The 13,491-nt window shown below is 50.6% G+C and overlaps 1 protein-coding gene across 1 annotated transcript in view; it reads left to right on the top strand.

The window, feature by feature from the left end:
- The first annotated feature begins 404 nt into the window (after positions 1-404).
- Positions 405-13,491, top strand: part of CCN4 (cellular communication network factor 4) — a 28,430-nt gene continuing 15,343 nt past the window's right edge. Inside the window, exon 1 of the mRNA XM_056109980.1 lies at positions 405-672. Within this exon, the coding sequence (XP_055965955.1) occupies positions 601-672 (72 nt within the window). The 5' untranslated portion in view covers positions 405-600. The remainder of the gene's footprint in view (positions 673-13,491) is intronic.

The raw sequence follows: 13,491 nt of genomic DNA, 5'->3' as shown, positions 1-13,491 counted from the left end.
CCTATCATTTCTCCATCTGTGGATTTAAAGTCATCCTCCTTTGCTTACAGCCTGGGCGAGAGGAAAGGAAAGGACAAATGAAAACCAGAAGCAGGAGCCTCCTGACGAAAGGAGAGGCAGAGGGCGTTTATTTCCCAGCCAGGCCGCCCTGCCTCTGTAACTGTATCCCAGACTCTGCTCTGCAGCCCCCATCTCCCTGCTCCCCACCTTTGTGAAACACCCCCTGGTGGAATGAGCCCTGGTGACAGAGTTCCTGGGGTGAGAATTTCCAGTCCCTGGGTGAAGCACCAATCCTGTAACTTTCCCTTTAAGAACTGTCAGAGCGGGGGAGGCTGGCCAAGCCTGGGCTGGAGGTGGGGACAGTGGGAAGAAAGAAAAAAGAGAGAGAGAGAAGCAGAAAAGTTTTTTTTCAGAGGAAAATGCAGGGTTTGTCCTTCACCCTGACGTCAGCTCTTGCTTTAATAAAAGCTCTCCACTGGGGTTGCGGGGAGAGACAGAGCTGGTCCTCCTGATGGGCAGGACAGACAGGACCCATCTTCCGAGAGAGGTGACTGGATCCCCTGGGCACTCGGTGGATGCCTTCTCTTTTGACTTCCAGGCATGAGGTGGCTCCTGTCCTGGGCGCTGGCGGCTCTGACAACTGCTGCTGCCGTGGGCAGTGTTCTGGCCTCGGTAAGTCCTATCTGGAGAGTTTGGGAAAGGGAGCTAAGGTTCTTTCTCTCCAAGTCCTGCAACCTGGCTGGCTGGATGAGAGGTTGGAGGATTGGGTACAAGGTGGTGAACAATTAGGCAGCAAACATTAGGGTCCAGGGAGAGAGGTTGGACAGCTCAAGGTCTGCTGAGCTGATGGGAAACTGAGGAAGGGGCAGCTCTGAGGGAATGCAGACAACAGGCTTTCCAGGTCTTGAGCCACCCCTTGAAATGCAATAACAAGGGCACCCAGAAAAAAAAAGCATGGGGGGAGCTCGACTTCAGATGTCGCTCTATCCAGGTTGACTGTGTGACCTTTGGCTGGTCCCTCAGCCTCTCTGAGCAGCATAAAGTGAGAAGGTTCTTAGGAGGCTTCTACAGTGTTTGAGCTTGGAAGTGAGTCTTCAAGTATGGGAGCAACTCAAAAGAGGGCACATGGAAAATACCAGGGGAAGCCAGAAAGAAGAAACTGCCAACTTTCAGCAAAAGAGTCGGTGCTTGAGATAACTCCTCATCCCATCTGGGAAGCGTGAGCATCCGGGTCCTGGGAAGGAAGCTCCCTGTTTCAGGGGCTCCCGTGGGGAGAGTGGGGGTTGGTGCGGTCTCTCCCGGCCCCTTCCCAGAGTTCAGCCAGAGGAATGGAGGAAGGTCTCTGCCTCCTAGAAGTCAGGGAGCAAGACACGTGGCAACCTAAGGCCAGCGTTGGGAGCCAGGCGTGGAGGCGGGCACTGTGCCACTGGAGGTAGGCAGCTGCAAGGAGCTGGCCAGATCCCACAAAGCTGGCCAGGGCCAGCTGCCAGCAGGGAAGCCAGAGAAAGAAGGAAGGAGGTGAGAGGGTTTTATTACCACTTCACACTGAAAGCTTTCTGAGCCCATTCTTGGAGGGAGAAGCTGAGTGTTGGGGACAAGCTCCTGGGCTCCGCCGAAGAACTGGGTGTGTTTATGCCAGACCTGAAGTGGAGAGCTAACAGGCCAACAGCCTGGTAAGAGCCAAGTGATGTATAGTCTAGGTCCTGGGTCTGTCTGATTCATTGGCAAAGCCAGTGCACCCTTGCACGGCTCCTGCCCATGGCTGGTGACAACCATGTTTCAAAGAAGCTGTGACTTTCTCCTTACAAGTTAAATAAATGAAGACTAAGAGCCCAGACAGTGGGGCTGGAGAGATAGCACAGCAGGTAGGGCGTTTGCCTTGCATGCGGCCGGCCCAGGTTCGATTCCCAGCATCCCATATGGTCCTCTGAGCACCATCAGGAGTAACTCCTGAGTGCAGAGCCAGGAGTAATCCCTGTGCATCTCCAGGTGTGACCCAAAAAGGAAAAAAAAAGAGCCCAGAGAGTGATTTGCATTGGGCCCCACGGTTATAAGTACCCAGGCTCAGATCTTGTCCTGTCCTGCAGTCTGATTTTCCTTGCCAGACTCTTCCTAGTTGACGCAAAACAGAAGCCAAATCCACACTCCTACTGGGCTGTAGTGGTGGGGTGGGGGAAAGGGAGTGGTTGGGAGGACAGGGGTGAGAGAGGATGAGTAAGGGGATCTGTGTGCTGGAGGAGGAGAAAGACCTACAAGGGGATCCTGAGAACCCTGGTTTCTTACCCTCAAAATGGGCCATGTCTGGGGAAAGCTATAAAGGACGGGACCCCAAGCTTAGCCAAGGGACACACAGGAGCTCAGGGTGCAGATAGACCCCAAGAGCAGGGAAAAGGGGAGGTTCAAGGCAGAAGATGAGCCCCTGCAAATACTTCCTACCCTGTAATCATTTCCTTGATTCAGGAGCTAGAGCTCGGAAACATCCTAACATCCCCATGCTGCCCTCCCCATGAAGGCTGTCATGTGGAGGAGCCCCAGCACTTTGCTTTCTGAATAGCAAATTCCATCCATGGCCATGGCACCGCCACCAGTCCAACTAGCTTATAAAGGGAAGTCAAGTCTAGGCAGAGGCCCAGGGGGATTTTCATGGGGAGAAAACATAATTATAGCTTTCCACTGGAAGGGAAGTACCGGAGACATGTTAGGGGGAGAAGCAATAGCAGTCATAAGAGCGAGGGAGAGTGCCCTCTCTTGGGTTTTTGAACTTGGTCTAAAGGGTCTACAGGAGGAGAAAGGAGGAGGATGAGGAGGAAATACAGAGGAGTGGGATGCGGTAGTGAGCTCAGAAACATAGCCAGGATTATTGGGGATAATAAGATGTGATGGGTGGGGGGGCTGGACATCGGGTTTGGTCTCCACCCATCTTTCCTTTCATGTGGGGGCTGAGTCTCAACCTTGTGCAAAGAGAATGACCTAGAGGTTGTGAGAGCAACCAAGTACAAAGCCAAGTGCTACCTAGATGACCCACAGCAACTACCCTCTATCTACCTGGTGGTGAGTGATGCTTAGGAAACTTTGCAAAATGCAAAAAGACAAGAGAGGTCAAATTAACTTGCCTGAGGTCCCACACCCAATTATCAGTGAGACAATTTTTTTCCCCCTCATTGTGTTCCAAAGAATAGGGTGAATTAGATTTTGAACCCAATCTTCCAGCACATTCCTTGCCCACATCCCTGGCCCACATGCCTGTGCAGAAATGAGAAACACAGAGAACCCCCAAACAAGGCAGGAGACACCTCAGAGCTAGTGCATCAGCCAGGACAGCTGACCTACATTAGACATTGCAACAGATGGGAAGGGCGAAACACTGAAAAGTTTTAATCCCAGCCCCTCTGTGTGCACAGTCAATCCTGGGAAAAAGCAAGCCAGCCTTTCTAAGCCAGACTCTTCATCTGCCAAAAGGCAAGCTATTGAGATTTGCTTTTTAGTACTGCTGGAGATTCTTTAAAGAATGAAACAGAAATTAAAAAATGAGCACAAAGGCTTAGAGAGATAGTAGAGTGGTTAAGTCTCAAGTCTTGCAAGCAGCTGATCCGAGTTTGCAAGTGAAACTGCGGAGGCCTTCAGGACCTGACAGGGTAGTCTAGCTAATCTCCGCCAGAGCAGGACCAGACCAGAGCAGCATCACATCTCCAGACCTTAGCTCTGAGTCACTGACCTGGTAGCTGAGAATTTCCAGGAGAAGTTCCCCTCTCAACTGCTCGAGACTTCTCTGAGATAGACTTTGATAGGCTAAGCTCATGCTTTGCTGGTATTGCATGCTCACCTCAAGCATTACCAGGAGTGACTCTGAGCCCCACTGGGTATGGTCCCCAAACAAAACTAAATAAGAAGCATAGGGGCAGTAGAGAGAGTACAGTGGGTAAGGTGTTTGTCTTGCATGTGCTCGATCTGAGTTTGACCCCCAGCACTACACATGCTCCTCTGAGCCCACCAGGATTGATCCCAGAGTACAGAGTAAGGTGTAAGCTCTGGTGATGAAGATAGATCAAAAATGATGGGGATGATGGGGATGGTGATAATGATGTTAGATCATGATGCTTCTGCTGATGGTGGTAATTATGGTGGCCATGAGGACCAATCATGATGGGAGTTATGGGGATGGTGACAGTAGTGATGGTATTAGATAAACTGCTGCTGCTGATGGTGTTGGTGATGGTAGTGGTGATAGATAACGATAGGGGTTATGGTGGTGGTGGTAAATTGGTAGTGGCGATGGATGTGGTGATGATGTTTGTAGATTAGGCCATGAAAAGTCAGGGTTCTCCACTCTGATAGGGTTTCACTGACCATCAACTTACTTGTCCCATGAATGCCAATAGCTCCATGTACATTCACTCTTCCTGTTTCTAGAGATGTAGTGAATGTCCAACTCTGCCCCCACTCCAGTGGGCAACTTGTGTATTGGAGATTGCTTTGTTGTACTAGCACAAAGGCTTATACTGGAGAATTTAAGAAAGAAGCTCAGTGGGCTCTGGAAGAAAAACACCCAGCAGCACCCCTGAGTGTCTGCACATGAAGTGGCACCTTAATGATGCTCATGACTACTTGGTTTTAAAGTCACTGGGTCAGACTTTGGTCTTTTCTTCAGCCTCCTTGAGGTTCTATTACTTAACTAAACCTCTGACCTTTCCTCATCCTCCCTACAAAAGAAGAGAGATGGTGAGGGAAAAGCGACCACATCGAAGATGAAGTGTGGGACCTCTAAAAACATTAGAAATGGGCATCTAAGGGATGGAATGAGTCCTGTGTCTGTCCAACCCAAGAGCCCTAATTTTGAAGTGAGTTCGGGCTAAGGGAGGCTGACCATGGCTTTGCTGAGTCCAGATGGGGGAGGAGGAGGGGTGATTGAGAGAAAATGAGAGTTCAGGCTTAAATGCAAGAGGACACCTGACCTGGGACTCTCTGGGAATCTCACATTGAGTCTCAAAGAGGAGAGAGAGAGAGAGGCCCGTACCCTGAATCTTCCTTCCCCTGGGAAACTGCATCAGGGTGGAGGATGGAGAGGACGATGGAGACACCTAAGACCCTATCTGAGAGGTAGGACCTGCAGCTGTCCTGGAACAGGCCTACTCAGATTGTGACAAGACCAAAATAGGTATCATTTTCATTTTAGATACACCATGAGCCCTCCCAGTGCTCATTAAGTAGGTTCTACCTGACCCCTTTCAGTTTGGAGCAGAGTACTCAGAAGCACAGAATCCCATCAGTGAAAAATATCTTTCTCTGTCCTTCTTCACCAATGAGAAGAGAATGAGACATGGCCCAGTCTTGTTGTCTGTCCAAGGCTCACATCTCCCACCGAGAGAGAGAGAGAGAGAGAGAGAGAGAGAGAGAGAGAGAGAGAGAGAGAGAGAGAGAGCGCGCTCTGGCCTTTAGCTGATCTATCCTGTTTTTCCAGGGGCTTCCTGCCAAATGGGTTGGGTCAATGCATGGTGTTTAGAGGGAGGAGCAGAGATAAGATAAATCAGACTTTGAATAGAAGAAACAGGATCCTCTGGCTCACTTTATTGACCCTTTCTGAGCCTCCAGTCTTCAGTCTTGCTGTGGGGGGAGTGTGATTGTGCTAAAGAACAAGTGGAACCTCGTAGAGCCCAGGGTGGGGGTGGGGAATGGGGGTGGGGTGCACAGGGGCAGCTCAAGAGGACCGTGTGGTTTCCTGTGAGCCTGGCCAGGCTTCTGCTTCCAGTCTGACCCCTCAGCCTCTTTCCTGCTTCAAGGATACTGCCGCAAATACTCACATGTCCCCTCCTCCGTGCTCATGGCTGTCTAGTCCATCTGACTCAGATGCTATACGGCACATTATGTGAATAAGTTGTTGTTGTCTTACTCACCCAGAAATAGTACAGCAAAAGTAGATGCTTGGCTTGCACCAGGCCAAGCCCTGACACCCCACCTACTCCCCCAAGCCCCACCAGGACTGATCCTTGTGTATAGAGCTGCTATATCATCCCACATGAGTGCCCATGGGAACTGGTGTCGGCCCTATGGAAGGATGCTCACTCCATGGACATTCTCAGCTGACCCCATGGATGACCTCTGCTCCTTACATCCCATCGTCCTGCAAGAACAGACCCCTCACCACCACCCCACACAGCCCACACATCTCTTGCCACCCACTGCCCTCTCCCCACCCTGCATTCAGGTCTTCTCCCTGTGCCCTGATATTTTCTCTACATAGTCCACTGTCACTGTCACTGTCTCTGCTAGCCAGGTAAGGGTGCCCAAGGCATGCATGTTGGCTATGTGAATAAATCAGTAAGCAAGCTGAGATGCAAATTCGCTCAAAGGGATGCGAATGGGGCAGGATGTGTGAACAGGAAAGGGTCACCACTGGCCTCTCTGAAGTAAAGGCTGAATGCTGTGAGTGGGCAGGGCAGAAGGCTCTGGTGGATGTCTGGGAGCACTGATGGTCACATTCCAGGGCACAGACCCAGGAGGAAGAAGCCACAGATTTAGGCATCTGGTCCAAGTTCTCATTTTGTCTCTGAAACTTGGTTTCTGCATCTGAACAGGAAAGGGAAGTCATCTCTGCTCATACAGCCAGGCAAGGGGGTCTCAGGATTCGGGGGTCCGTGGAGCCCCTCTTGGCTAGCAGGAGCTGGTAGTTGGGTCAGACATGGATTGGGGGTTACATTCCTCTGTCTTTATAATTGCTGCCCTAGACACCTAAACCTGGTCCCATCCCCCAGGCTCTTCAATACACACACACACACAGACACACACACACACGCATGCATGCACACACACACACAAGCATACACCAACTTCCTTAACAGCTGTTTCCGGCCTCATACTCCAAGTGGCCACGTCCCCACACTTACAAAGTTGAGCAGTAAAATGTCCCAGAGCCCTTCCTTGAGGGCCCTCCCCGTGTGCAGAGACCACGTCTGCCTCATTTGGTGTCAAGAGACAGTCACGGGCGACAGGAGCTGGCTCACAACCCTACCCCCTAATTTTTATTTTTATTTATTTATTTTTTTTGCTGCTGGTGGACCTGAATTTTAATATGAGTCCCTGCAACTTCAAAAGCGTGTGGCTCATTACTGGGAAAGGAACTTGGCTCCCTGCCCCGTGTCTCTCTCCATGTAAAGCCCATTTCCCCTGCCAGACACACAAAAGACTGGAGTTTATAAAACCAATTAGCAGGAAATCTCACAGCACCTTCCTCTTCCCTGACATGCTGCTGCCTGGCCCACATGGAGGTCTCCGTCTGGCTTTCACATCTGCTGAGAGGCAGAGGGGGGAAGGGTAAGTTGGCTGGGTGGGGGAGTCTGAGCCCCACCCTGAGAGTTTTCTAGTAGGTATTCCAGACACCTAGGTCAGATATGGCCAACCTGAGTTCGATTCCTCCACCCCTCTCAGAGAGCCCTGCAAGCTACCGAGAATATCTTGCCCGCACAGCAAAGCCTGGCAAGCTACCCGTGACATATTCGATATGCCAAACACAATAACAAGAAGTCTCAAAATGGAGACGTTACTGGGCCCGGCTCGAGCAAATCGATGAACAATGGGAGGACAGTGACAGTGACAGTGACAGTGACAGGTCAGATAGCTGGAATCGCTTAGGAGCTAAGAGCATTTTCTAATAATGTTCCCAGTGCTAGGACATTCTCTCAAGAGGTACAGATTTTCGGGGTACATTCGTAGTGTAAAGCAGGTGTGCCCCTGTCATGGGTGGTTGATCTAGTTCATTGCACCAGAAATGTGAAGCTAACGTCCTGGGGAAGGCAGGTGAAGCAAAGGGCTGGAACATAGCTCCGGGGTCAAGCCCAGGCAGGTTAGCCCACTTCCACGGCACTCCCATCATCATTCCCAGGGCCCCTGTTTTCAGTGAGGAGGAAGGGGAAAGGCTGACCCCTGGGATGCCCTCCCTTCAAGCCCCTGGAGCAGAAGCAGGTCATTTCTTTCTCAACCCTGCCCCCTGGTGGAATATCTAAATAATACCTCCCAAAGGCCGAAAGCCAAACTCCAGCATCTTTTCCAAGCTGAGCACTGTCCAGAGCACCTAGGAGATGGAAAGAGCAATCTGTCCCTCAAAAATTCCACGGGAGACTCAGCCTAGCAGGCCTGAAGCCTAATATTCAGAGTGAAGTCCAGGAATTTGTATTCTGTCAGAGTCCCTTGGTCGATAGGTCGCGATCTTAGCCGCCTTTTCAGAAACTCCTTGAAAAATCCTTGAGCTCAGGCTCCGTCCACGCCCTGATTTGGGGAGTGGGGAGGAGGTGCCTTGAGCCCCACCTCAGAGTTTGTTAAAGCTTCTGGTTCCGGACACGCAACCAAGCTTGGGATTCACTGCAGGAGGCAACTCTGTGTGTGTGTGTGTGTGTGTGTGTGTGTGTGTGTGTGTGTGTGTGTTGGTGTTGGTGAGTGGGGGAGGAACCTCAAGGGTTGTCATGCAGTTGGCTGAGGAGGAGGTGCTGGTGAGGCTGGTGTGAAGGGGGTTGGGGTGAAGGTGGGAGGGTGAGCAGGCACAAAGGAGGCAGGAGCAGGCAGTGGCAGAGAAAGGGCTAGATTGTGCCCCGCCCTTCCAGTCTTCTCATAAACTCCTCAGTTTCTGCAGAGTCTGCTCTGCTCTTGAGGCATTGCCAAAGAGATTCATTCTTATGTGAACAGCTGTGATTTGCAAGTGACCCATAGTGAGTATTGCAGTCTGGACTTGCTGTCTCTGTCTCTGTCTCTGTCTCTGTCTCTGTCTCTCTCTCTCTGTCTCTCTCTCTGTCTCTCTCTCTCTGTCTCTCTCTCTCTCTCTCATTTTCCCCTTTTCTCTTCTCTTAGAAAAACACAAATTGAGGTAAGCTCCAATGGATGGCAGCATATTTGCCAAGCTCCGTGTCTCCATTTGTAGAGTGGGAATGGCTCTACAGAGGGTGGGTGGAAGGACCACAAATGGGTGTCAGAGGAAGGGCACGGAGTTGGAGGACTGTTCCTCCAACTGTCTGCAGATGGACAGGCGAGGAGAGGCCCCATTGCCTAACAAAAGCTCTACCTGGCAAGAGCCTCAGGGGTCCTCAGGGCCCAGCTGACATTGTGGGGTTTCAGAAAGAGCCCCAGTCAATTGGATAATCCTAGAGAAGTTTCAGGAAGGGGGGTTGGTCAGGGAGGTTTCTCATCATCAACATCACCACTGGGCTTCCTGCATCCTACTTCACCAACCCCCATGCATGGGCAATTTGTTCTTTATGGTTTTGTCCAATGACCCAGGAGTCTGAGTCCTGCTCTTAGAAGTTGAGACTCTTCAGGGCCATAATCTCCTTGTCCTCCAGATACCAGGGCCTGCTGTGTCCCAGTGGACTCCCCCCCCCCACCAAACCAAAGAAAAAAGACCTAGATGATGTTATGGAACCCCAGGGAGTAATAAATTTGATACAGAGGCTCTGGATGCTTCCTCCAACCAACTGAACATCCACTAAAGATGCAGTTACCAATTGGTGCCACATCATTCCCGGTCAACACAAGTGCTGCCACAAGCTTCAGCCACAACCAAAGGGTGGTGGCACTGCAGCACTCTGAGGATGAGATTCCAGACACCACTCACCTAAAGAGGAGAGTGTGCTGGTACTTTGGTTGATTTTCTTGGCAAACCAATGAACAGGAGATGTGATGACTTCTAATGTCTTTTCTCTGGCTGAGAAACTTCCACCATTCTTTGTGGAAGACAGGGAGCCAATATCTTTATGATAACAGGCCAGGTGCTAAGACAAAGGGTAGATGGAAATGCTATGGCATCTGGACACTCAAAGTGACTGATGGCATATGTGAAGATTTGTGTGAGAAAGAATCTGAGTGTGAGTGTTATGAAAGAGAGAATGTGAGTGTGTGTGTGAGAGAGGATGAGGGACTGACAATGAGGGTGAATGTGAGAATGTGTGAGGGAAAAATGTGTGTGAGAATAAGCATATGAGTGTATAAGAGTGTGAGTGTGAGAAACTGAGTTTAAGACAGTTTTGAGTGTGTAAGAATGTGAGTGTCTGAAAGATAAAATTATGTGAAAGAGAATGTTAGAAAGATGAAAGGTGAGTGTGAAAGAATGAGTATGTGAGAGAGAGGTTTGTGGAAAAGAATGTCAGAATGATAATGTGTGTGAAAACATGCAAGAGAATGTGTTTATTGTAAGAATGTGTCTAAGAGTGTGTGTGAAGGAGAATTACTTTGGGAGAGTGTGACTGTGTCAGAGAAAATATGTGTGTGAGACTGAATGTGTGAGAGAAAATGTAAATATGATAGAAATTGTGCCTTAGAGAGAAAGTGAGTGTGTGTAAAAGAAAACATGAGTACGAGCAGGTGAGAACATGCTTGTAGGTGAGGGAAATAAGAGTGTCTATGTGAGTGATACTGAGAGAAGGAACGTGACATACATGTCAGCATGTGTTGGAGTGTGTGTGTGAAAAAGAAAGTGCGCGCGCGCGCGCACGTGTGTGTGTGTGTGTGTGTGTGTGTGTGTGTGTGTGGTGTGTGTGACCAGATGACCGAAATACAGTGCCAGCTGGTATCTCAGGGATCTGGTCTCAGGTAAGGTATATGAGAGGACTGTCCATGAGTGAGCCATCTTGGACCTCTGCGAGGGAGGGGAGCTACAGTGGGATCAGGACTAGCTGCCAGGGTCACTCTGGAACAAAAGTTCTCCAACTAAGTGGGCACCCTAAGAAGTCATCTTCTCCCCCGCTATACTAGCTGCTGCCTGGGCTTCTAGGAAAGGCCATCCCCCCAGAAGCTGATGTCATTACACGTTTGGTGGACTCTGCTGAGGAACAGGAGTGGAGTGGAGGGCCTCCATGCTGATGGGCTGGGCAAGGGGAGGCTTTGCTGCTCAGAACTTGAAGTCAGACACTTCACACTTGGACCCTCGACAATTTGTTGCTGGGCATCTGTAGCAGCTTTCCAGAGATGCCACGCCATGGTTTACCCAGCGGTTAAGAGGCTGGGCTCAGTGATTTCACTGGGGCAAGAGGATGAGGTAATGGCACATACAGTAAACCTTCTGCTGTGTACCTAGAATAGTTCATGCTAACAATCATGGCACTCATGATGAAAACTGCCCTTCTAAGTCTGGACATAACTTGAGAGCTCTTTGAATGAGAGAAAAATGCCCAGGGATAGTGTGCTGGTATGCTGGCTAACAAGGTGAACCCCCTGGGCCCACTGGATTCAGAGTCCAGCACTGTGCTGGGCACACTGTGCTGTCCCTCAGACCCTCTGAGAAAACTCTCTCAGACCCTCCTGCTGTTTGGTACAAGAGCTGTACTAAGATACTCCTGGCTGCTACAGTCCAGACCCCAGGAGAAGAAAGCCTCGTGCAAAGCCCCTCAACACAGCTGGCTGGTGGCTGGCACCCTGCTTGCTCTCACCTGCGCTTCTTACCCACTCCACATCCATTGGTCTGTGTGGAGGATGCGGGACTGTGAAACTGGCTGCCCTAGCCCTGGCTTTGCTGTGATCTCAACACCAAGGTCCCTGCTTCTCACTTCCATCCTGCAGACACACTTCTCCTGAGCCCAGCCATGTCCCTAACCTCTCAGAATCTCTCCGGGGCTGCCATCCTGTGGGACTTTCGCCTGTGATCTCTAGGGACCACCTCCTCAAAGACCACGAACTTAACAGTCTTCCATGGGTAGGCAATTGCAGGAGGCTGAAGAATTTGGGGTCCACATTTCCATTTCCCTCTTGGCTGGATCTCCCAACGAGCTGTGTGGCTTTGACACTGCCAGGCAGCCTGTCTCTGTTGCTCTTACTGTGTGGTTCACGAGATTTAGGATTGATGAAGGAGATTTGAGAAAATCTGGCATGCAAAACTTTCCACGTGCTGAATGCCCTAAGAATTTGGCTGGTGGTGAGGGCCTCTGCATTCACAAAGCATCACAAAGCATCCACCCATCCATTCATCCTTCCAACAGGCAAATGCATTCAAGAGTCACGTGCCAGTTCCTACTCCCCTGCCTTCGAGCTCATCTGTTTCTCTGTGAGCACAGTGGCTGGAGCTTGACCAGCAGCTGCCTCAACTTGTTTTGCCCTGCAGTCACATTTCCTAGGCGGTTAATACTAGGCAAGGTCAGCATCAAAGGGTTGCCTGTCACAGTCCTGAGACTTTAGGGTCACAAAGTTTTTTTCCAGGCCATACCTTGGGTCAAGGACTTCCTCCTCTTCCATGGACAGTGGCTGGGCAGAGTTCACACCACTAGATGGCACCAACAGCAAGGACTCCACTCTGTCCATTCAGGGCCCCCTGGGGGTCATCACCCGAGGCTCCATCTCAGGAAGGGGCTCAGCTGCATGATAGCCCAGGACCCCCCAGGTAGTTGGCAAGGGGACTTGCTTCTGGGGATTTTAACTGGGAGAAGTCATCAGGCTAGCCAGGCACCCGGTGGGGATCAGAGCCCAGCCAGTTCAGCTCAAAGGGTCCTGACCTCCCCCAGACTCTGTGGAGTACTGTACTGTCCAGATGTACAACCAGAGAGGAGGGAGGCGGGGTGTCACTACTCAGGAATGGTCACAACATGCACCACCCAATAGCCCTCAGAGGAAGTAGTGCTGTGGCTATTCCATAGTTCCGGATGTTTAGCCATGGAAAAAAACCCACTTATGACTATCTCAGCTTCCCTGATTTTTTTTCCTTTTTTGTTATTGTTGATGTATGGGCCCTGCCTGGTGGTATTCCTGGGCTTTGTGGTATCAGGGACCACACACTTGGGACCGCTCACAGGCCAACATCAGTTCTGCTCTAGAATCAGCATGGTCTTTTCTGGGCTCTCAGATTTCATCAGAGTTGAAGGAAGAGGGAAGGAGGGGAGAGCCTCAGCATCAAGTGACACCAAAGCCAACTGCGGTCAACAGCCCGCATCCATCCATGTGCCAGGCGCTCACCACAGAGAGGAAGTAGCTCACGGTGCTGCTCTTAATGCAGTTCCATAGGACCTGGTGGTAACAGCTCTAACATCCTCTGGAAAAGACACAGAAGGCGTCTTGAAGGAAAGAGCCTTTTCCTGCTTCTGCCCAAAGCAACTACTGAGGGCCTGGAGGTGGGTCAGAGATAGTCAACAGGTAGTTATAAAACTCTGAGCCTCCTGGTCTCACAGATTGACAAGTATCATTCCAGTGTGTGTGTGTGTGTGTGTGAGAGAGAGAGAGAGAGAGAGAGAGAGAGAGAGAGAGAGAGAGAGAGAGAGAGAATTTCTGGTTTGTTTGTTGTATCACATTGTGTTTTTAAGGAAAAGCCAACAATGACAGGAGGACTAATGCCTCCCATATGGACACAAGTCCTGGCCTCCTCCTGGGAGCTTTGTCACTACCTCAGCCCCAACAAAACCTTCCTGAGCCTCATCACCCACTGACCAAGTCAGGGCTCCAGAGATGTTTCTCTGGGCTGTCCTATATCTCTTCTGTGTCTGGACAGAGAGCCTAGCAAGGAGGTGTGTCAGATTCCGTGGCACCTATAGG

The sequence above is a fragment of the Sorex fumeus genome, unplaced genomic scaffold, assembly GCF_029834395.1.
Source record: "Sorex fumeus unplaced genomic scaffold, SorFum_2.1 ptg000002l, whole genome shotgun sequence".
Lineage (NCBI taxonomy): Eukaryota > Metazoa > Chordata > Mammalia > Eulipotyphla > Soricidae > Sorex > Sorex fumeus.
This window is presented reverse-complemented; position numbering and strand designations above follow the sequence as displayed.